The following is a 25519-nucleotide window of genomic DNA, read 5'->3' on the forward strand; positions in this document are numbered from 1 at the left end:
GCTACATATTTCATTCACTGTTTTGTGTGATAAGTAATTAGGACTCTGTTTTCCATATAGACAATTAGATTTGTTTCATTTAAGTAAATGCTTAAGTGTTAAAAAGACAAAGAGAAACCTCTTGTAAAAGAGCATTGTTGATTTTTCCACACTAAGCTATCATTTAGAAACTAAATCCTTCTAGATCTATATATATTAGATAGTGCCTCTAAGTGTACCTACTTGGGTTGACAGAGAAATTGAAGCCTGATTTACATCAGTAAGTAAGGCCCAACATTTTGGTGCCGTTGCCGGGGAGGTGCAACTAGGAAGATTTAAAAAAAATAATCTTAAAAATCTTAAATAAACAAAACAACAAAAACACAGATTTAGTTTTAATTCTTTAAGCCATGATTATTTATGTCTAGACCTAGGGATGAAAAAGGAAGATTCACAAAAACCCCCCACCTAACAACTAACCCTCCATTGGGAGAAGAAACTTTAGAGAGGATTGAGTACACAACACCAACTGGAAAAGTTACTGTGGGAGAACTTGAGGAAAAACAAAGATCAGGCTAGAGACTTACTCTTGTTGAAAGACAAATCCTACTAGCTTATGAGGCAAAGAAAAGACATATACCTGAGCCTTCTACAGTAGGGAAACTAAAAGAGAGTAGTACAAGAATCCAACAACCTATCCTTGAACAAATTGTTCCTCAAGAATCAAAATAGGAAGAAGAGATAGAAACCTTAGACAAGTCACATATCACAATGGCTGAAGATGGAGGATCCAGAGGACCTACTGCAGAACAACTCAGAGAGTATGAGAGACAAGTGGAAGAAAGGAGAAGACAAAGAGAGCTTGAAGAAAAACAAGGAAATGATACTCTATTTGGAGGGAATCAAAATCCACTAGAAGAAGAGGAATCAACATTTAAATTTCCAATTCAAGATAGAGGAGAATACATGGATGAGGAAATTAAAAAAAAAGATATCCCACCTTTTGTATTACCAAACTTTTATGTTATGGCATCTGAAGACCCTAATTCATTTTTGTTTGAATTTGATATAGTATGCTGAACCTATGGATATACCGATGATGCACACAGACTTCGACTTTTTCCTGCCACATTAAAAGCAACAACACTTAGGTGGTTCATGGGATTAGGTGAACACACAGTCACTAATTGGGATAACATGAGAAAAATATTTTTGAAAAAGTATCAACCTTATTGTTGATCAAAAGACTCTAAAGATGACATCTTTAGAATGAATCAACAAGAAGATGAGACCTTAGAAGAATACTTGGAAATATTTTCATACAATCTGCAAAAATCAAAACATAGAGCCATGTCTGCTGATCTTATTCGAACAATATTTCTTAAGGGCATCCAGGACGAATATCTAGATGACCTCAATATCATGGGTAAAGGGGACATTTCTAATTTACCTTTAGATGAGATTGCTGACTTGTGTCAGAAGTACTCTAGAAGTAGAGCAAGAAATGGAAGAAGAACTACGACATCTAGAATCACTAAATCTGCCATAGGAAATATTACCAGAGCTGAACTAGGCAATCTATTTGAAGATTTTAAAACAGACCTCTTAAGAACTTTGGGAAATCAAATAGACACTCTGAAAGCAAAGAAAAGACAAGATGAACAAGAACAAGTGTTGTCTATATTTTATCATAAATGTCGAAAACAACATGCTTTGAAAGAATGTCCTTTAGATAATGTTCAGATCTGTGGGTTTTGTATAGAAAATCATGACACTAATGACTGCTCTAAGATGAAATTTTTGCAGAGTTATAATTTGGAAGCTAATGCAGAGATGGAGAACTTATATTTTGTGGGAGCTCGGAGACCATGGCAGCCAAGACCTCCAGGTATGTTTCAAAATCCAAATCTAGCAAATTATCAAATGCCTGTTCAGAATTCTTGGAATGTACCTATGCCATGGAAAAATTGGTTTAATCAGCAGCAGCAATCTTATCCACAACAGGGATGGAGAGGATATTCATATCCTCAACAATTTCCTCAACAACCACCTCAGCAATATCAGCAGTCATTTCCAAACCCATATCCTCAACAATATCAACAACAATACTCTCAGCCATATCCACCATAGTACACACATCAATACTGTTATGAAACCAGCTCAAGAGAAGATAGAAAAGATAGATCAACGCCTTAGAATTCAGTCTCTTCGAGGGGGCAACCTCATTTACATTACATAAATGAAAAATTCTTGGATGATTCAAATGACAAAACCTCCTTTCTATATATAGGAGTCTAAGGAGTCACAATATAATCCAGCCGACCTAACAATAATAATATAAAGCCACAAAAATAACAATAGAGGGATTCTATGGGGCACAGTAATAACAATATGGGGGCAATAGGGGCACAACAATATTAATAAGGGGTATAACTACAATAGTAATGGGGTAATCACTAGTATTATAGGGACCCAACATGCCCCTCTCCTTCAAAAAAGTGTTGTCCTCAACGCTTGAGTAGTTCTGGATACTTCTGCATAAAATTCTCATCCTCCCATGTGGAATCTTTAGTGGATAAGTTCTTCCACTTGATAAGATACTCTGAAATTGAACGATTTCGTAGCTGTCGAGTTCTTGTTTCTGTGACTGCTTCCGGTTCCAATATAATTTTTCCTTCCTCATCAAGTTCTGGCAATATTGTTTGAACTGGGAGCTTGTCGCCTATAACCTTCTTTAAACATGAAACATGGAAAATTGGGTGCAATCGAGAAGCTGCAAGAAACTCCAATTTGTATGCCATAATACCAATCTTTTGCAACACCTTGTATGGACCATAATACTTTGGTGATAATTTATTATCCTTCTTAGCTTGCTTGAGGGACATTTTCTTATATGGTTGTAGCCATAGGAATACCCAATCACCTACATCAAAACTTCTTTCACTGCGATGTTGATTTGCCTGTTGTTTTATTCTATTCTGTGCCAACACGAGGTTATCCTTTAAGAGTTGGAGGACTTGTTTTTGATGTTCGATGTGATGTTCCACTGCCTCAACCTGTGAATTTTCTCTTAAATATGATGTGATGGATGGTGGTTGATACCCATAAAGTGCCATAAATGGGGTCATTTTTGTTGCTGTATGGAAGGAAGTGTTATACCACCATTCAGCCAGAGGCAACCATTTGACCCATTGTGTCTGTTTATCAGATACAAAGCAACGAAGATATCCTTCCAAACATTTGTTTACTATCTCAGTTTGCCCATCAGATTGAGGATGATAAGATGAGCTATGAGCTAACTGAGTACCAAGACAAGAAAATAATTTTGTCCAAAAATTTCCAGTGAAAATGGAATCTCTGTCACTTACAATAATCTTTGGGTTTCCATGTAGCTTTTGAATTGTTTCCATAAATGCAGTAGAAACTGTACTGGCTTTAAATGGCTGTGATAATGCACAAAAGTGTGCATACTTGGTAAGTCTGTCAACTACCACCATGATGACACTCTTTCCCTCAGACTTGGGTAAACCTGTGATAAAATCCATTGAAACCTCCTCCCAACGTTGGCTTGGAATGGATAAAGGTTGTAATAGACCCGGTGTCTTAATTGTTTCATCTTTATTTTGTTGGCAAACCAAACATTCAGCCACAAACTTTTGAATATCTGATTTAAGGCCATCCCAAAAAAATTCCTTCTTAACCCTGTGGTAAGTTTTTAAAAATCCTGAGTGCCCTCCTAAGGGAGAAGTGTGTAATTCCATAAGAATCTTTTGTTTTAGCTGGGAATTCTTACAGAGGTATAAGTGATCTTTGTACCATAACGAATCATTTTTCCAGCTAAATGTACCAGACGTACTGGAATCTTGTTGTAACTTTCGAATAAGTGCCCACACTTCTTCGTCTTCCTATAAGTGCTCAAACTTCCTCATATCGATTTTTGAAATATGGTGAGTCTTCGATCCAACATTAGCATCTATGGAATCATGATTAACATTTATTTTGTTCTCATCATGAGTTTCCTTTAGTACCCTTTCACCCTTAGGGACCATTTCTTGTAGCAACTTATTCATATTTATCTTCAATTCGTCCATGTCTGTCTTCAAATCTATCTTCAAATCATCCATTTTAGCTTCCACGTCAATCATCTTAGCTTCTACGCCTTCCTTTAAACAGTCCATCTTAGCTTCTACACCTTTCTTTAAACCATCCATCTTAGCTTCTACATCTTTCTTTAAACAATCCATCTTAGATTCTGTTCCTTTTTGTGCAAGGGACAGTTGTTGCACTTGGTCTTGTAATTTTGATATATCATGTTGCATTTCTTCCTCTTCTTCATGAGTCATGCTAGAGATTTCATGTTCCTTACTAGGTGTTTGCATTTTCTTTCCTCGGGGCATCAGTTACCGATAATAATGCTCTACTATGCCCTTTCAATTCCTTCAAAATAAATATTCAAACCAAGCTTAAGCAAAAATTTAAGAAAATCTACACACCTTTTTTCACTTTGTAGGAGCTCGATATTGCCTCTGATGTATCTCTGTACTTTCCAATCATCTAGTTCTAAATTTGTGAGCTGTAGTAGCCCTCTGTGTCCTCTTTCCAATGCCACAAGTCTGACCCAAATTGGATTCTCCAAGGAAGAGTTATGTGAAATCTCCCACAGTGACTTGCTTATAGACTAGTTCAGTAGAGCGAACTTGTATGACGTGCCACGAGTCACTGTTTCGACCTTTGGATCTGAAACATGCAAAAAAGAAAGTATAGTCCGTCCTCTTTCTGTACCTTCTTACGAAATTTCAATCCGATCCCCAGAGAGAAAGTTATGACAATTTTCCCCAGGTCACCTGTTTTGAATGTAATTCAGGAGTCTGCAAAAAGAACAACTTCCTCAGATCATATCTCCGCAAATATCGCGCGAAAAGCTCTGAAATTCGGACCCAAGGTTCAGCGCGATTTATTCTCAAATGGGTTTTTTTTGTGACTTCTGAAACGTCACAAAAAAAAGTTATAGCGAAAATGCCATGATGACCTGTTTGGCGCAGCGAAACCCTAGAATCCAAAGCTCTGATACCAAATGTTATGAAACTAGCTCAAGAGAAGATAGAAAAGATAGATCAACGCCTTAGAATTCAGCCTCTTCGAGGGGAAACCTCCTTTACGTTACATAAATGAACAATTCTTGGATGATTCAAATGACAAAACCTCTTTTCTATATATAGGAGTCTAAGGAGTCACAATATAATCCAGCCGACCTAACAATAATAATATAAAGCCACAAAAATAATATTAGAGGGATTCTATGGGGCACAGTAATAACAATATGGGGGCAATAGGGGCACAAAAATATTAATAAGGGGTATAAATACAATAGTAATGGGGTAATCACTAGTATTATAGGGACCCAACAAATACCCTCAGCAACCAATTGCTTATCAACAGAAAAATCCTCAGCAAACCTTACCTGCTCCTCCACCAATGAATCAACCACAACTACAATTACCATCTAATCAACCTCCTAAACCTACGCAGCTACCTGCTCAACCAGTAGCTAATCCAAATAATCGACTGGACAGACCAGCGTACAGTGTGGATGAGGGACCATCGTACCCAATTCTACCTCTGCAAAACATAGAACTTAGATCCGGTCAAACTCTTCACACAGAACCTTCACCTCCACCTGTTTCAACGAAAGAGAGTTTGAATAAAATTGATGAACACGAATTTCCAACACACAGTAAACAAGATGATTTAGAACAAGGTAAAAAAATTAGGATAGTGTAGTCACCTCCTTATCCTGAGCGGTTACTTCAATCAAAATTAACCTCTGCCATAATTTGATGTTCTGGATGAGCTGAGAAATGTGTATGTAAAAATTCCATTGTTCTAGACAATTAAGGATATTCCAATCTATACCAAAGCCATCAAGGAACTCTGCCTTAAAAATCTTGCAAAGAAAAGATTTAATCCACAGACCATTCACATTATTGGCAATTTAGCTGGCCTTATGGAAAATGCCATTTCTATGGAGAAATATGTTGACCCTGGTATACCTAGAGTTATCGCAATCATCAACAAAATCTCCATTCCAAATACTCTCATTGATTTGCGAGCTGCAATAAATGTCATGACATTGGATACAATGAAAACCTTACAGCTGACAAATTTACAGTCAACACCAATTGCTTGGAATTAGCAGATCGCTCTAAAGTCATTCGTGAAGGGATATCTGAAGAAATGACTTTTTCACTAGACTCTTGGGAGTATCCAGTTGATTTCCTAGTTCTCCAGCTAAAGCCAAATTTAGGAGTACACCCTCTCATACTTGGCAGACCATGGTTGCCAACCGCTAATGCATTTATTGGGTGTAGATCGGGTAATATGATCATTTCCAGAGGAACAGAGAGAAAACAACTTACCTTATACCCATCAGCCCAAGCTCCAGTAGTAACACATAACCTATGGCTTGATGATAAATACAATGATAGGGAAGAAATACAATCTGTTTTAAGCATCAATCAAATTTATGATTTCAGGGAAGACAATAATGAAGATTTGGTGGAAATGTTTATCTCTCAACCTGATGTTTCAGAGGAATTAAGAAATGAACAATACACAGCTGCAGATCAAATATTGGCACAGAGCTTTCATGAAACTTGTACCATATATTCTCTGAAAACATTATTTGAAGATATCTTTCCAATCAACTCCATTACAAACACACAAAGCAAGATTGTAGAAATCAGCCCAGGAAAAACATTGAACATTGGAGCATTTTTAGATTCATCTCAGGAACATAAATTGCTTGATTTGCTGACAAAATACCAAAAGGAATTTGCTTGGGACTACACTGACATGCAGAGAATTCACCCGGAAACTTACACTCACCATATCTATACAGACACTAGTATTCGACCAGTGAGGCAGCCACAGAGAAGGATGAACCCCATGCTTAAAGAGATTGTAAGAGATGAATTGTAGAAGCTACTGAAAGTAAATTTCATTTACCCCATCTCTGACAGCCAATGGGTATCTCCACTAGTGATAGTCCCCAAGAAAAATGGTAAGTGGCGAGTTTGTGTTGACTACAGAGAACTGAATAAAGCCACCCTTAAAGACTATTTTCCATTGCCATTTATTGACCAAGTTTTGGATACATTAGCTGGAAAAATGTCATTTTCCTTCCTGGATGGTTTTAGCGGTTACAATCAGATCAACATAGCCTTAGAAGACCAAGACAAAACAACATTTACCTGTCCCTGGGGAACATATGCCTACAAAGTTTTACCATTTGGCTTGTGCAATGCTCCAACAACATTTCAGAGAGTAGTATTAGCAATATTTGTTGATCTGGTTCATGAATGTGTTGAAGTATATATGGATGATTTTTCAGTATATGGTGATTCCTTTGACCATTCTTTGCAAAATCTTGAGAAAGTTTTAAAACGATGTATAGAAACCAACTTGTCTTTAAGCAATGAAAAATGTTATATGATGTTGAATGAGGGAATAGTCTTAGGACATCATGTTTCTTCTGAGGGAATCAAGGTAGATCAAACCAAAATTCAAATTATTGTCAAATTTCATGGAAAAAAATAAAAAATATGTAAGAATCTTTCTTGGTTATGCAAGCTATTATAGGAGATTTATTGAAAATTTCAGTAAGATAGCTTTGCCTTTGTTTAAGCTTCTTGCAAAAGATGTATCTTTCAATTGGAATGACGCTTGTCAAAATTCTTTTGAGAAACTTAAAGAGAAATTGTCTACAACTCTAGTTTTGAGGGGACCTAATTGGAATTAACCTTTTCACATCTCCACTGATGCATTCGATACAGCAGTAGGGGCTTCATTAGGGCAGAAAGAAGATGGTTTAACTTATGCCATTTACTTCATTAGTAAAAATTTGACTCCTGCTGAACTCAACTACACAGTAACTGAGAAGGAAATGCTTACAATCATACATGTTGTGAACAAATTTCATCACTACATAACTGGTTATGAAGTCTTTGTTCACACTGACCACTCTGCCATTAGATACTTAATGAAAAAACCTATAACTAATGCTAGGATCAAAAGATGGTTGTTACTACTGCAGGAATTTAATCTCACAGTGTTGGACAAACTAGGGAAAGAGAACCAGTTAGCATATTACTTTTCTAGACTACAAAATCCAGGTGAAGCTGTTCCAATTGAAGATTCATTTCCTGATGAACATTTATTTGAAATTTCAATATTAACACCATGGTATGTTGATTTAGCTAATTACTTGTCCACAGGGAAGATACCTCCATCATTCAACTCAAAGGAGAAGAAAAGGCTGATTAAGAAAAGTGCAAGATATTCATGGGTTAATGGAGAATTGTTTTATACTAGTTATGATTTAATTATTAGAAGATGTATCAGAGAGGATGAAATTATTGACATACTAAAATCTTGTCATGATGAACCTTGTGGTGGCCATTTTGTAGCCAAGAGGACAACACACAAAATCCTTAGCCTTGGCTACTGTTGGCCATCAATTTTCAAAGATTCAAAGATATATGTGATAAGTTGTGACAACTGCCAATGCATGGGTAGACCAACTACCTTAGATGAGATGCCACTACAACCACATGTACATCTAGAGGCATGTTATGGAACTAGCTCACAAAAAGATAGAAAAGATAGATCAACGCCTTAGAATTCTGCCTCTTCGAGGGGGCAACCTCCTTTACATTACATAAATGAATAATTCTTGGATGATACAAATGAAAATACCTCCTTTCTATATATAGTAGTCTAAGGGGTCATAACATAATCATAGCCGACATAACAATAATAATGTAAGGGCACAATAATAACAATAGTGGGCTTCTATGGGGCACAATAGTAACAATATGGGCACTACATGGGTACATCAATATAATAAGTGGGTTGTACTAATAACAATAAGGGGTTACACTAGCAGTATAGGAGCCTAACATGCCCCTCTCCTTCAAAAAGCATTGTCCTCAACGCTTGAGTAGTTCTTGATGCTTCTGTATAAAATTCTTGTCCTCCCATGTGGAATCTTGAGCAGGTAAGTTCTTCCACTTGATGAGATACTCTGAAATTGATCAATTTTGTAGCTGTCGGGTTCTTGTTTCTGTGACTGCTCTAGGTTCCAATATGATTTTTCCTTCCTCTTCAATTTCTGGAAATATTGTTTGAATTAGGATCTTTTGCAACTTTTGAATAAGTGGCGATACTTCTTCGTCCTTCTTCCATTCATCCATTGCTTTGTTTATCCAATCTGGTTGGATAATAGAAATAGTACAAAACAATGCTTCCACATCCTCATCCTTGAAGAGTCTTCCCATTCGGTAAGGTCACCATTTTTTAAGTGCATGTAGTATTGCCAAAATTTCCTTCTCATAAATAACTTGCTTGAGATGTAGCAATAAAAATACCCAATCACCTACATCAAAACATTTTTCACTACTATGTTGATATACCTATTGTTTCGTTTGATTTTTCACTGAAGTGTCATTATCCTTTAAAAGTTGGAGAACTTATTGTTGATGCTCGATGTGATCTTTCACTGCTTGAACCTTTTTCTTCTTGATATGTCCTTCTATCTCTAGAGTTTGAGGAGTGGCAATTTCTTCCAATCCTTTACAAGATATGGTCGGATTCATTTCTTGATGCTTGATGTGATCTTTCACTTCTTGAACATTTTTCTTCTTGATATGTCCTTCTATCTTGATAGTTTGAGGAGTGGTAATTTCGACCAAAGAATTACAAGATATGGTTGGATTTATTTCTTCTTTCTCGATGTGATCTTTCAGTTCTTGCACCTTTTTCTTCTTGATATGTCCTTCTATCTTGAGAGTTTGAGGAATGGTAATTCTTGCCAATGCTTTACAAGATATGGTCTGATTCATTTCTTCTTTCTTTGGGGTGGGGTCCTGGCGTATATCCTCTTCTTTTGATGTTTCTTGATCTTTTTCTTCCTCCTCTTCATATTCTATGTAAAATAATTTCTTCTCAGTACACTTATGACCTTTAGTGCATTTGCTATCACAATTGTAACAAAGCCCTTTTTCTCTTTTTTCTTCCAATTGTTGTGGTGTAACCCTTGTAGGTTGTGGAATGCTAGGAGAAACAACACTTCCATCTTTATAGTTGTGAGGGGTATGCTTCCTGGTTTCCATAATTTTGCTTTCCACTATGTCACAAAGCCCTTTTACCATTTCCAATTGTTGTGGTGTTGCTCTAAAGAAGGTGTTGCTCTTTGTATCCTCATAATGTGCTACCATTTCCTCCGTGAAAATTGACCATGTAACAAGTTGTTTACGAGAACAAAGCCCTTCATACCATAAAAATTGATCTGGTTCTAAATATAAAGATGCAATACATACCTTTTGTAACAGTGGTACACCATGTAGATCAAAATATTTCTCCATCTGTAGTATCCAATTTACCGGATCCTTGCCATCAAACTTCCTCATCTCACTTTTTCTTGATTTTAGGAGCTCAATATTGAAACAACTGTAACTCTGTAATTTTGGATCTTCTAGTTCTGAAATTGCGATCTGTAGTAGCCCTCTATGTCCTCTTTCCAATGCCACCAGTCTGATCCAAATTGGATTCTCCAAGGAAGAGTTATGTACAATCTCCCAAGATGACCTGATTATAGACTAGTTCAGTAGAGCGAACTTGTACAACATGCCACGAGTCACTGTTTCGACCTTTGGATCTAAAAAATATATACAGGAAACTACAATCTGTCCTCTTTCTGTACCTTCTTATGAAATTTCAATCTGATGCTCAGAGAGAAAGTTATGACGACTTTCCCCAGGTCACCTGTTTGGAATGTAATTCAGGAGTCTGCAAAAAGACCAACTTCCTGAAATCATATCTCCGCAAATATAGCGCGAAAAGCTTTGAAATTCGGACCTGAGGTTCAGCGCAATTTCTTCTCAAATGGTTTTTTTTTGCAACTTCCGAAACATCACAGAAAAAAGTTATAGCGAAAATTCTACAATGACCTGTTTGGAACAGCGAAACCCTAGAATCCAAAGCTCTGATACCAAATGTTATGGAACTAGCTCACAAAAAGATAGAAAAGATATATCAACGCCTTAGAATTCAGCCTCTTCTAGGGGGCAACCTCCTTTACATTACATAAATGAATAATTCTTGGATGATACAAATGACAAGACCTCCTTTCTATATATAGGAGTCTATGGGGTCATAACATAATCAGAGCCGACATAACAATAATAATGTAAGGGCACAATAATAACAATAGTGGGCTTCTATGGGGCACAATAGTAACAATATGGGCACTACATGGGTACATCAATATAATAAGTGGGTTGTACTAATAACAATAAGGGGTTACACTAGTAGTATAGGAGCCTAACAAGCCATTTGAAAAATGGGCTTTGGACTTTGTTGGACCCATTAATCCACCTTCCAAGGGGAAAAAGTACATCTTGGTATGTACAGATTATGTGACTAAATGGGCAGAAGCAAAGGCACTTGTAAGGGAAACTGAGCAAACCGTAGTTAATTTCCTTTTTGAAGAAATATTTGTTAGATATGGAGTGCCCAGAGAGATAGTAACAGACCAAGGGACTCAATTCACTTCTATATTGGTTCAAGACATCACTAACAAGTACAAAATCAAACACAGAAGGAGTACACCCTACCATCCATAGGCCAATGGCCAAGTGGAATCTACAAACAAGACACTGGAAGGGATCATGACTAAAATAGTGGCAACAAACAGAAAATATTGGGTAGATAAGCTCAATGAGGCACTCTGGGCATATAGAATCACCTGGAAAAACACAACAGGGTTTACACCTTATCAACTGGTGTATGGCAAAGAAGTCATGCTGCCAATAGAATTTCAAATACATACTTACAAATTGACAACAAACTTAGGCATTGAACTCTCTGAAGCACAACAAGAAAGAATTATCCAATTGAATTAGTTGGATGAGATGAGACAACAAGCAGGAAAAATGACAACACTGATCCAGCAACAAAGACGACAATGGCACAATAAACTAATCAAGAAGGAGTTTAAAGTTGGTGTCTGGGCTCTATTATTTGACTCCAAATTTAAAGATTATGTTAGACTCTGTCTTATATCAGAGATTGATTCTTCTTCAAAACCGGGTTTTGAAGAAGAAATCATTAATGTTGCTTTTCAGATTATGTAATTTATCTTCAGCTCTTCTTAAGGCAGCAACAAACTTCAAAAACTCCTACCTGCACAAACACAATTTCAAAGCATCATTTATATATATTTTGTGGAGAGCAGGTATTGCAAAATGCAGGTATATATTTTGGTTGTCTTTATGGTGTTACAGCTCCATTGCAGTTGGATGACAGTGAAGAGATTCATGTGGCTGAGGCCATGGTGGCAGAGTGGAAAGAGTTTTTATGGGATGTGCCAGAAGAACAGGCTGCTTTGTGGGGCCACTGTCAAGATTTTTTTTAAAAATACTCCTTTCCCCCATTGCAGGCGGGTATGTTCTTCCTGAAGCATGCAGAAGCTATTGAAAAGGATGTTCCAGCATTAGAGCTGCATGGAATGCTGTTGCTTGCATTACAGTGGTTAAGTGGCAGCATGACACAGTCGCAGCCGGTCTATCCCTTACATTTGCTTCGAGAAATTGAAACTAGAGTGTGGCTTCTAGCTGTGGAATCTGAAGCAGAGATGAAGAATGGAAAGGCCATTTTTCAGATTCCAAATGTTTATTTGAGGTCAAACCAGGAATGTAATATAGGAAATAATGCTAGTGTCATTGACCACACAGCAAGTATCATTGCAATAATGGATAGTCACTTGAACATCATCAGAGCAAGATCTACAGATCAAATTGATAACAAGGAAATTAGCAAGTCAGATAATCGTAATCCACACATAGTAGACATTAGTTTCACTAATGTGTCTGGTGGTGGCTCAAAACCAAAACGAAGGAACAGAGGGTATGTACTTCATAAACGAGCTCCACTTGATAGTGCAGAAAGAGGTCAGAGTGACACTGAAGATAATCTATTATCTTCTATATCTCCTATCAGAAGTAATGAACATGGGGGTGTTTTTCCATCATTTGAGGAAAATATAAAGATAGAGGCAGCTCTTGCAGGATGGGAAGAAAGGGTCGTAGCAGCAGAACTTGAAAGGGCTGTGTTATCACTTCTAGAGGTTGGTCAAATAGCTGCAGCAAAACAGCTCCAACACAAACTTTCACCAACATATGTACCATCAGAGCTCTTACTTATAGAGGAAGCTTTGAAAGTTGCAGAGATTTCCAATCCTAATATGAATGGATATGTTACATTGCCAATGACCAAGTGTCCGGCATTTGCATTACTCCAGTTTTTGAATGTAACAGAAAACATCAATATGAGGACACCTTTAGAGGTATTAGAAGTGATTGCAACTAAATGCTGTGAAGGATGTGGAAGAGGTTTATGCAAGAGGATAATAGCGGTGGTGAAGATTGCCAATTTTCTAGAGCTGTCATTTTCTGAAGCATTCCAGAAGCAGCCAATTGAACTTCTTCAGCTTCTTTCTCTCAAAGCCCAAGATTCACTAGAGGAAGCTAAACTTCTTGTTGAGACTCACTCAATGCCGGCAGCAAGCATTGCACGTATTCTTGCAGAATCATTTTTGAAGGGCCTTTTGGCAGCACACCGTGGTGGATACATGGAATCATCACAAAGAGAGGAAGGACCTGCTCCTCTTTTATGGAGAGCCTCTGATTTCTTAAAGTGGGCAGAATTGTGTCCTTCTGAGCCAGAACTTGGGCATGCCTTAATGCGGTTGGTCATAACTGGTCATGACATGCCTCATGCCTGTGAGGTTGAGTTGCTCATTTTGGCGTACCATTTCTACAAGACATCTGCATGTCTTGATGGAGTGGATGTTCTTGTGGCCCTTGCAGCAACACGAGTTGAGTCATATGTTGCAGAAGGGGATTTTTCGTGTTTGGCTCGCTTGGTGACAGGAGTTGGGAATTTCCATGCTCTGTATTTCATGCTGGATATTCTCATTGAAAATGGTCAGCTTGAGCTCCTTCTTCAAAAATATGCCGTGGCAGATGCAACAACAGAATCGACAGAAGCTATCAGAGGTTTCCGGATGGCTGTTCTTTCAGCTCTGAAGCATTTCAACCCTGATGATCTTGATGCATTTGCCATGGTATACAATCATTTTGATATGAAACATGAAATGTCGGCTCTGTTGGAGTCATGTGCACAGAAGACCCTAGATCAATGGCTTCAGCGTCGTGATAAAGAACAGAGTGAGGAGTTGTTAGAAATGATGCGCTTCTATGTAGAAGCCGCTGAAGTTTACTCAAGCATAGATGCAGGAAATAAAGCAAGATGGTCTTGTGCACAAGCATCATTAGTTTCCCTCCAAATACGAATGCCAGATACCATGTGGCTTAATCGTTCTGAAACAAATGCACGGCGAGCTCTTGTTGAACAGTGCCGATTTCAGGAAGCGCTGATTATGGCAGAGGCATATAACTTGAACCAATCGGGAGAGTGGGTTCTAGTATTATGGAATCAAATGCTGTGCCCAGATTTGATAGACCAGTTCTTAACTGAATTTGTTTCAGTGCTATGCTGATGCACTTAATGACACTGAAGAACATAGTCACGACAATATGCCTTCTTTCTTATCCAAAAAGGAAGAGCAAATCAATAATTTTGATGAAAGAGAATTTACTCCCTCAAAACAACGACTGGAGACTAATGGATCAGATAGCCGAGAAGATAATGGTGTTATCTTTAGGGAAACTACAGCTTGCTTTCCAGATACAAGCATTTCAAAATGCCTTACAAGTGTTGAAACCGTAGAAGACCACGTGGCTGGCCAGTTGTGAACATGGGAGAATTGTGTCATCAATGGGAGCCTGCGTAATAGAGAAATAAGATTCGATCTTCTATTAATAGCTTTAGTTAAATCTCCAGGTGGATCTACGCCCCAGTTGATATCTTTAAATGGCCATCAGAGGATTTTAAACCGCATTGAGTTGTTGATACATAAGTCGTTGTTTTATAGAACCTTCTGCATATGAATTAAAGCTATCAGTTACGTGGCAATCGTTGCAAAGTGGCATTCAAAAGTGCGATTACCTATTTCTATCATCAGCTAGTTGTCACTGGAATAATGGAAGGCTTTTCTATCTTTAGGAGCAGATGGAGGATTCTCCTCTATTTTTATGGCTTTAGTTAAAACAGCGCCTCTGTTTTGGGCAGCAGTTTACTTTTAATGTATTTATTATAAAAACAAATTCATTTTGTAAGGAGAGGAGAGAGTGAAGGAGGGAGAGTTTTTTTCTGAGCGCTGGGAGCTGCTGGAGAAGCAGAGAGCTTTTTATTGTACAGTTTTATGACAGAGAATTGAATGGAATTTCACAGCTCTGTTTGCTGAGATTCATGTGGTATGTTGATTTAGCATAAGTTTTCCCTTGTTTCATATGTAATCAGTTATGTTCCATTTCATTTCATGACCATTTCAAGCTGAACAAATGAAGTGATTAGGTAGGAATTCATAGTATTATATGCTCCTCCTATAAGTTTGTTCGCATTCAATGTTTTCTACTGTTTAAGGAGGATTCAGAGTTATTGTCTGCCCTCCTTAGCTCCTCACCAGTCTTGCCATCCCATTTGAAACCAGATTTGGTGTTAAATTGCATGCCTACCTTGCCTCAGTTGATAACCTGTGTAGTCATTATATTTTTCTGTTTGAAGCTGTGATTTTGCCCATGTAGCCCAGAAAAGCCCCGTCATTCCATTAAAAAACCCCAAAAATCATTAAATCCAAACCCCCTATCAATTTACTAGCCTAAAATCCTTATTCTTAATTGGTCAGCCTAATCATATTGAAAGATCTATCAAATCTGACCCGAGAGAGCCTTCTCATACCTCGTAGGGCTAGCTACGAGGTGAAATGGTTTGATGTAGCCTTGAAGGTTTACCTTTTCAGCCTGAGGTGAAATCTCAAGCGCTAACATATTGGCGACCATACTGGGGAGAACAAACTTGTCTGTTGATTGATGTGTTTGTTTCATAAGTCTTAGACGGAGCCTGAAGTTACGCCAGAAGCCTTCGAAAACGCTCTTGTTTTACATCAGCGCAAGTAGATAAACGCTGCTTCAGTCTATCTCCGTGGGATTTGTGAACATAGCGCTTCATTGACACTTTACCCCAGTACATATATCAAGTTCAGATCTGATTGTTGATAGTGGACAACGATCAGACACTTGAAAGGCTGAATCATTCACCTGGCGGCTCCAACTCGATCCAGACATTTCAGTGCATGTTGATATGTTCATGCAATGGTAGGGTATGTGGCAGACCCTGCACTTTGTGAAGTTCTAGATGGAGTTAGAGAGATGTTAGCAGGTATTGAAATTAATGAAGAATTTTTCAGTATTTTCCTTCAATGTTGGAAATCTCCGAAGCTTCTTTTTGAAGGCAAAACTAGATTTTATGAGTTAGTGGTTGAAAGAGTTGAAAATGAGATTCAATATCTCGATGAGCAGATCCACTCTTATGATTTCCAAGACCCTAAAAAGTTCTTGGAAATCCTTCCCCCATCGAAACAAGAAATCATAGATTTGCCTATAGAGGTATACATTGACACTGTGCAGCTGGAAGTATGTATTGCAGAGTTGGGGCAGCCTACAGAGGCCGGTGTCCGTGATCCTATTGCGGCCTACATGGACACATTTTTCAGCTTGATTGACCGATCGGGCTGTCTTCTCGGTGACCAGGATCAGTATGTGCATGAAGGGCTGCCAGTAATTGCATCTGTGACTTCGTGGCAACATTCTCAAGCGGCTTCATTTCCAGGTTTACTCGAGTGGTTAATTTGGCATTTTAGCATTACTTGATCTATTATTTGTACAGCAGATTAGAGTAGGTTTTGTAAATAAATAAGCAGCCACAAGGGCAGCATCTTGTTTTAGTTTGCTTGAAGATTGTTTGAGTTCAGTTTCAGTGTGAAAATAAGTCAAGTGTTGATTTGTTGTTGATGACTCCATTGCCCAATGGTGGAGGCACGGTCTGCTCTCCCAAAGTTCTGCGGTTCTTGGCACCTCCAGGAAGCTGCAGCTGCCATCCCAAATGGAGCCGATGTTAGACTCTGTCTTATATCAGAGATTGATTCTTCTTCAAAACCAGGTTTTGAAGAAGAAATCATTAATGTTGCTTTTCAGATTATGTAATTTATCTTCAGCTCTTCTTAAGGCAGCAGCAAACTTCAAAAACTCCTACCTGCACAAACACAATTTCAAAGCATCATTTATATATATTTTGTGGAGAGCAGGTATTGCAAAATGCAGGTATATATTTTGGTTGTCTTTATGGTGTTACAGCTCCATTGCAGTTGGATGACAGTGAAGAGATTCATGTGGCTGAGGCCATGGTGGCAGAGTGGAAAGAGTTTTTATGGGATGTGCCAGAAGAACAGGCTGCTTTGTGGGGCCACTGTCAAGATCTTTTTAAAAAATACTCCTTTCCCCCATTGCAGGCGGGTATGTTCTTCCTGAAGCATGCAGAAGCTATTGAAAAGGATGTTCCAGCATTAGAGCTGCATGGAATGCTGTTGCTTGCATTACAGTGGTTAAGTGGCAGCATGACACAGTCGCAGCTGGTCTATCCCTTACATTTGCTTCGAGAAATTGAAACTAGAGTGTGGCTTCTAGCTGTGGAATCTGAAGTAGAGATGAAGAATGGAAAGGCCATTTTTCAGATTCCAAATGTTTATTTGAGGTCAAACCAGGAATGTAATATAGGAAATAATGCTAGTGTCATTGACCACACAACAAGTATCATTGCAATAATGGATAGTCACTTGAAACATCATCAGAGCAAGATCTACAGATCAAATTGATAACAAGGAAATTAGCAAGTCAGATAATCGTAATCCACACATAGTAGACATTAGTTTCACTAATGTGTCTGGTGGTGGCTCAAAACCAAAACGAAGGAACAGAGGGTATGTACTTCATAAACGAGCTCCACTTGATAGTGCAGAAAGAGGTCAGAGTGACACTGAAGATAATCTATTATCTTCTATATCTCCTATCAGAAGTAATGAACATGGGGGTGTTTTTCCATCATTTGAGGAAAATATAAAGATAGAGGCAGCTCTTGCAGGATGGGAAGAAAGGGTCGTAGCAGCAGAACTTGAAAGGGCTGTGTTATCACTTCTAGAGGTTGGTCAAATAGCTGCAACAAAACAGCTCCAACACAAACTTTCACCAACATATGTACCATCAGAGCTCTTACTTATAGAGGAAGCTTTGAAAGTTGCAGAGATTTCCAATCCTAATATGAATGGATATGTTACATTACCAATGACCAAGTGTCCGGCATTTGCATTACTCCAGTTTTTGAATGTAACAGAAAACATCAATATGAGGACACCTTTAGAGGTATTAGAAGTGATTGCAACTAAATGCTGTGAAGGATGTGGAAGAGGTTTATGCAAGAGGATAATAGCGGTGGTGAAGATTGCCAATTTTCTAGAGCTGTCATTTTCTGAAGCATTCCAGAAGCATCCAATTGAACTTCTTCAGCTTCTTTCTCTCAAAGCCCAAGATTCACTAGAGGAAGCTAAACTTCTTGTTGAGACTCACTCAATGCCTGCAGCAAGCATTGCACGTATTCTTGCAGAATCATTTTTGAAGGGCCTTTTGGCAGCACACCGTGGTGGATACATGGAATCATCACAAAGAGAGGAAGGACTTGCTCCTCTTTTATGGAGAGCCTCTGATTTGTTAAAGTGGGCAGAATTGTGTCCTTCTGAGCCAGAACTTGGGCATGCCTTAATGCGGTTGGTCATAACTGGTCATGACATGCCTCATGCCTGTGAGGTTGAGTTGCTCATTTTGGCGTACCATTTCTACAAGACATCTGCATGTCTTGATGGAGTGGATGTTCTTGTGGCCCTTGCAGCAACACGAGTTGAGTCATATGTTGCAGAAGGGGATTTTTCGTGTTTGGCTCGCTTGGTGACAGGAGTTGGGAATTTCCATGCTCTGTATTTCATGCTGGATATTCTCATTGAAAATGGTCAGCTTGAGCTCCTTCTTCAAAAATATGCCGTGGCAGATGCAACAACAGAATCGGCAGAAGCTATCAGAGGTTTCCGGATGGCTGTTCTTTCAGCTCTGAAGCATTTCAACCCTGATGATCTTGATGCATTTGCCATGGTATACAATCATTTTGATATGAAACATGAAATGTCGGCTCTGTTGGAGTCATGTGCACAGAAGGCCCTAGATCAATGGCTTCAGCGTCGTGATAAAGAACAGAGTGAGGAGTTGTTAGAAATGATGCGCTTCTATGTAGAAGCCGCTGAAGTTTACTCAAGCATAGATGCAGGAAATAAAGCAAGATGGTCTTGTACACAAGCATCATTAGTTTCCCTCCAAATACGAATGCCAGATACCATGTGGCTTAATCGTTCTGAAACAAATGCACGGCGAACTCTTGTTGAACAGTGCCGATTTCAGGAAGCGCTGATTATGGCAGAGGCATATAACTTGAACCAATCGGGAGAGTGGGTTCTAGTATTATGGAATCAAATGCTGTGCCCAAATTTGATAGACCAGTTCTTAACTGAATTTGTTTCAGTGCTATGCTGATGCACTTAATGACACTGAAGAACATAGTCACGACAATATGCCTTCTTTCTTATCCAAAAAGGAAGAGCAAATCAATAATTTTGATGAAAGAGAATTTACTCCCTCAAAACAACGACTGGAGACTAATGGATCAGATAGCCGAGAAGATAATGGTGTTATCTTTAGGGAAACTACAGCTTGCTTTCCAGATACAAGCATTTCAAAATGCCTTACAAGTGTTGAAACCGTAGAAGACCGCGTGGCTGGCCAGTTGTGAACATGGGAGAATTGTGTCATCAATGGGAGCCTGCGTAATAGAGAAATAAGATTCGATCTTCTATTAATAGCTTTAGTTAAATCTCCAGGTGGATCTACGCCCCAGTTGATATCTTTAAATGGCCATCAGAGGATTTTAAACCGCATTGAGTTGTTGATACATAAGTCGTTGTTTTATAGAACCTTCTGCATATGAATTAAAGCTATCAGTTACGTGGCAATCGTTGCAAAGTGGCATTCAAAAGTGCGATTACCTATTTCTATCATCAGCTAGTTGTCGCTGGAATAATGGAAGGCTTTTCTATCTTTAGGAGCAGATGGAGGATTCTCCTCTATTTTTATGGCTTTAGTTAAAACAGCGCCTCTGTTTTGGGCAGCAGTTTACTTTTAATGTATTTATTATAAAAACAAATTCATTTTGTAAGGAGAGGAGAGAGTGAAGGAGGGAGAGTTTTTTCTGAGCGCTGGGAGCTGCTGGAGAAGCAGAGAGCTTTTTATTGTACAGTTTTATGACAGAGAATTGAATGGAATTTCACAGCTCTGTTTGCTGAGATTCATGTGGTATGTTGATTTAGCATAAGTTTTCCCTTGTTTCATATGTAATCAGTTATGTTCCATTTCATTTCATGACCATTTCAAGCTGAACAAATGAAGTGATTAGGTAGGAATTCATAGTATTATATGCTCCTCCTATAAGTTTGTTCGCATTCAATGTTTTCTACTGTTTAAGGAGGATTCAGAGTTATTGTCTGCCCTCCTTAGCTCCTCACCAGTCTTGCCATCCCATTTGAAACCAGATTTGGTGTTAAATTGCATGCCTACCTTGCCTCAGTTGATAACCTGTGTAGTCATTATATTTTTCTGTTTGAAGCTGTGATTTTGCCCATGTAGCCCAGAAAAGCCCCGTCATTCCATTAAAAAACCCCAAAAATCATTAAATCCAAACCCCCTATCAATTTACTAGCCTAAAATCCTTATTCTTAATTGGTCAGCCTAATCATATTGAAAGATCTATCAAATCTGACCCGAGAGAGCCTTCTCATACCTCGTAGGGCTAGCTACGAGGTGAAATGGTTTGATGTAGCCTTGAAGGTTTACCTTTTCAGCCTGAGGTGAAATCTCAAGCGCTAACATATTGGCGACCATACTGGGGAGAACAAACTTGTCTGTTGATTGATGTGTTTGTTTCATAAGTCTTAGACGGAGCCTGAAGTTACGCCAGAAGCCTTCGAAAACGCTCTTGTTTTACATCAGCGCAAGTAGATAAACGCTGCTTCAGTCTATCTCCGTGGGATTTGTGAACATAGCGCTTCATTGACACTTTACCCCAGTACATATATCAAGTTCAGATCTGATTGTTGATAGTGGACAACGATCAGACACTTGAAAGGCTGAATCATTCACCTGGCGGCTCCAACTCGATCCAGACATTTCAGTGCATGTTGATATGTTCATGCAATGGTAGGGTATGTGGCAGACCCTGCACTTTGTGAAGTTCTAGATGGAGTTAGAGAGATGTTAGCAGGTATTGAAATTAATGAAGAATTTTTCAGTATTTTCCTTCAATGTTGGAAATCTCCGAAGCTTCTTTTTGAAGGCAAAACTAGATTTTATGAGTTAGTGGTTGAAAGAGTTGAAAATGAGATTCAATATCTCGATGAGCAGATCCACTCTTATGATTTCCAAGACCCTAAAAAGTTCTTGGAAATCCTTCCTCCATCGAAACAAGAAATCATAGATTTGCCTATAGAGGTATACATTGACACTGTGCAGCTGGAAGTATGTATTGCAGAGTTGGGGCAGCCTACAGAGGCCGGTGTCCGTGATCCTATTGCGGCCTACATGGACACATTTTTCAGCTTGATTGACCGATCGGGCTGTCTTCTCGGTGACCAGGATCAGTATGTGCATGAAGGGCTGCCAGTAATTGCATCTGTGACTTCGTGGCAGCATTCTCAAGCGGCTTCATTTCCAGGTTTACTCGAGTGGTTAATTTGGCATTTTAGCATTACTTGATCTATTATTTGTACAGCAGATTAGAGTAGGTTTTGTAAATAAATAAGCAGCCACAAGGGCAGCATCTTGTTTTAGTTTGCTTGAAGATTGTTTGAGTTCAGTTTCAGTGTGAAAATAAGTCAAGTGTTGATTTGTTGATGATGACTCCATTGCCCAATGGTGGAGGCACGGTCTGCTCTCCCAAAGTTCTGCGGTTCTTGGCACCTCCAGGAAGCTGCAGCTGCCATCCCAAATGGAGCCGATGTTAGACTCTGTCTTATATCAGAGATTGATTCTTCTTCAAAACCGGGTTTTGAAGAAGAAATCATTAATGTTGCTTTTCAGATTATGTAATTTATCTTCAGCTCTTCTTAAGGCAGCAGCAAACTTCAAAAACTCCTACCTGCACAAACACAATTTCAAAGCATCATTTATATATATTTTGTGGAGAGCAGGTATTGCAAAATGCAGGTATATATTTTGGTTGTCTTTATGGTGTTACAGCTCCATTGCAGTTGGATGACAGTGAAGAGATTCATGTGGCTGAGGCCATGGTGGCAGAGTGGAAAGAGTTTTTATGGGATGTGCCAGAAGAACAGGCTGCTTTGTGGGGCCACTGTCAAGATCTTTTTAAAAAATACTCCTTTCCCCCATTGCAGGCGGGTATGTTCTTCCTGAAGCATGCAGAAGCTATTGAAAAGGATGTTCCAGCATTAGAGCTGCATGGAATGCTGTTGCTTGCATTACAGTGGTTAAGTGGCAGCATGACACAGTCGCAGCTGGTCTATCCCTTACATTTGCTTCGAGAAATTGAAACTAGAGTGTGGCTTCTAGCTGTGGAATCTGAAGCAGAGATGAAGAATGGAAAGGCCATTTTTCAGATTCCAAATGTTTATTTGAGGTCAAACCAGGAATGTAATATAGGAAATAATGCTAGTGTCATTGACCACACAGCAAGTATCATTGCAATAATGGATAGTCACTTGAACATCATCAGAGCAAGATCTACAGATCAAATTGATAACAAGGAAATTAGCAAGTCAGATAATCGTAATCCACACATAGTAGACATTAGTTTCACTAATGTGTCTGGTGGTGGCTCAAAACCAAAACGAAGGAACAGAGGGTATGTACTTCATAAACGAGCTCCACTTGATAGTGCAGAAAGAGGTCAGAGTGACACTGAGATAATCTATTATCTTCTATATCTCCTATCAGAAGTAATGAACATGGGGGTGTTTTTCCATCATTTGAGGAAAATATAAAGATAGAGGCAGCTCTTGCAGGATGGGAAGAAAGGGTCGTAGCAGCAGAACTTGAAAGGGCTGTGTTATCACTTCTAGAGGTTGGTCAAATAGCTGCAGCAAAACAGCTCCAACACAAACTTTCACCAACATATGTACCATCAGAGCTCTTACTTATAGAGGAAGCTTTGAAAGTTGCAGAGATTTCCAATCCTAATATTAATGGATATGTTACATTGCCAATGACCAAGTGTCCGTCATTTGCATTACTCCAGTTTTTGAATGTAACAGAAAACATCAATATGAGGACACCTTTAGAGGTATTAGAAGTGATTGCAACTAAATGCTGTGAAGGATGTGGAAGAGGTTTATGCAAGAGGATAATAGCGGTGGTGAAGATTGCCAATTTTCTAGAGCTGTCATTTTCTGAAGCATTCCAGAAGCATCCAATTGAACTTCTTCAGCTTCTTTCTCTCAAAGCCCAAGATTCACTAGAGGAAGCTAAACTTCTTGTTGAGACTCACTCAATGCCTGCAGCAAGCATTGCACATATTCTTGCAGAATCATTTTTGAAGGGCCTTTTGGCAGCACACCGTGGTGGATACATGGAATCATCACAAAGAGAGGAAGGACCTGCTCCTCTTTTATGGAGAGCCTCTGATTTCTTAAAGTGGGCAGAATTGTGTCCTTCTGAGCTAGAACTTGGGCATGCCTTAATGCGGTTGGTCATAACTGGTCATGACATGCCTCATGCCTGTGAGGTTGAGTTGCTTATTTTGGCGTACCATTTCTACAAGACATCTGCATGTCTTGATGGAGTGGATGTTCTTGTGGCCCTTGCAGCAACACGAGTTGAGTCATATGTTGCAGAAGGGGATTTTTCGTGTTTGGCTCGCTTGGTGACAGGAGTTGGGAATTTCCATGCTCTGTATTTCATGCTGGATATTCTCATTGAAAATGGTCAGCTTGAGCTCCTTCTTCAAAAATATGCCGTGGCAGATGCAACAACAGAATCGGCAGAAGCTATCAGAGGTTTCCGGATGGCTGTTCTTTCAGCTCTGAAGCATTTCAACCCTGATGATCTTGATGCATTTGCCATGGTATACAATCATTTTGATATGAAACATGAAATGTCAGCTCTGTTGGAGTCATGTGCACAGAAGACCCTAGATCAATGGCTTCAGCGTCGTGATAAAGAACAGAGTGAGGAGTTGTTAGAAATGATGCGCTTCTATGTAGAAGCCACTGAAGTTTACTCAAGCATAGATGCAGGAAATAAAGCAAGATGGTCTTGTACACAAGCATCATTAGTTTCCCTCCAAATACGAATGCCAGATACCATGTGGCTTAATCGTTCTGAAACAAATGCACGACGAACTCTTGTTGAACAGTGCCGATTTCAGGAAGCGCTGATTATGGCAGAGGCATATAACTTGAACCAATCGGGAGAGTGGGTTCTAGTATTATGGAATCAAATGCTGTGCCCAGATTTGATAGACCAGTTCTTAACTGAATTTGTTTCAGTGCTATGCTGATGCACTTAATGACACTGAAGAACATAGTCACGACAATATGCCTTCTTTCTTATCCAAAAAGGAAGAGCAAATCAATAATTTTGATGAAAGAGAATTTACTCCCTCAAAACAACGACTGGAGACTAATGGATCAGATAGCCGAGAAGATAATGGTGTTATCTTTAGGGAAACTACAGCTTGCTTTCTAGATACAAGCATTTCAAAATGCCTTACAAGTGTTGAAACCGTAGAAGACCGCGTGGCTGGCCAGTTGTGAACATGGGAGAATTGTGTCATCAATGGGAGCCTGCGTAATAGAGAAATAAGATTCGATCTTCTATTAATAGCTTTAGTTAAATCTCCAGGTGGATCTACGCCCCAGTTGATATCTTTAAATGGCCATCAGAGGATTTTAAACCGCATTGAGTTGTTGATACATAAGTCATTGTTTTATAGAACCTTCTGCATATGAATTAAAGCTATCAGTTACGTGGCAATCGTTGCAAAGTGGCATTCAAAAGTGCGATTACCTATTTCTATCATCAGCTAGTTGTCGCTGGAATAATGGAAGGCTTTTCTATCTTTAGGAGCAGATGGAGGATTCTCCTCTATTTTTATGGATTTAGTTAAAACAGCGCCTCTGTTTTGGGCAGCAGTTTACTTTTAATGTATTTATTATAAAAACAAATTCATTTTGTAAGGAGAGGAGAGAGTGAAGGAGGGAGAGTTTTTTTCTGAGCGCTGGGAGCTGCTGGAGAAGCAGAGAGCTTTTTATTGTACAGTTTTATGACAGAGAATTGAATGGAATTTCACAGCTCTGTTTGCTGAGATTCATGTGGTATGTTGATTTAGCATAAGTTTTCCCTTGTTTCATATGTAATCA

General features: G+C 38.9%; 1 protein-coding gene and 2 pseudogenes across 1 annotated transcript; all 3 read left to right on the top strand.

Annotated features, from left to right (window-relative positions):
• Positions 1 to 1329: 1329 nt before the first annotated feature.
• On the top strand, positions 1330 to 14596 carry LOC149257275 (uncharacterized; annotated as a pseudogene).
• A 1771-nt stretch (positions 14597 to 16367) lies between these two features.
• LOC149257276 (uncharacterized) lies at positions 16368 to 19628 on the top strand (annotated as a pseudogene).
• A 37-nt stretch (positions 19629 to 19665) lies between these two features.
• Positions 19666 to 24657, top strand: LOC149257277 (uncharacterized). Its single transcript, XM_089367908.1, has 4 exons — positions 19666 to 19873; positions 21676 to 21806; positions 22334 to 23098; positions 23134 to 24657. Exons 1-4 carry the CDS (start codon positions 19666 to 19668, stop codon positions 24655 to 24657), a joined length of 2628 nt encoding a protein of 875 aa, XP_089224034.1.
• Positions 24658 to 25519: the final 862 nt, after the last annotated feature.

Source organism: Pinus tabuliformis, chromosome 6 (assembly GCF_031772625.1).
Source record: "Pinus tabuliformis cultivar Carrire ecotype Pingquan chromosome 6, CPIR1, whole genome shotgun sequence".
Classification (NCBI taxonomy): Eukaryota; Viridiplantae; Streptophyta; class Pinopsida; order Pinales; family Pinaceae; genus Pinus; species Pinus tabuliformis.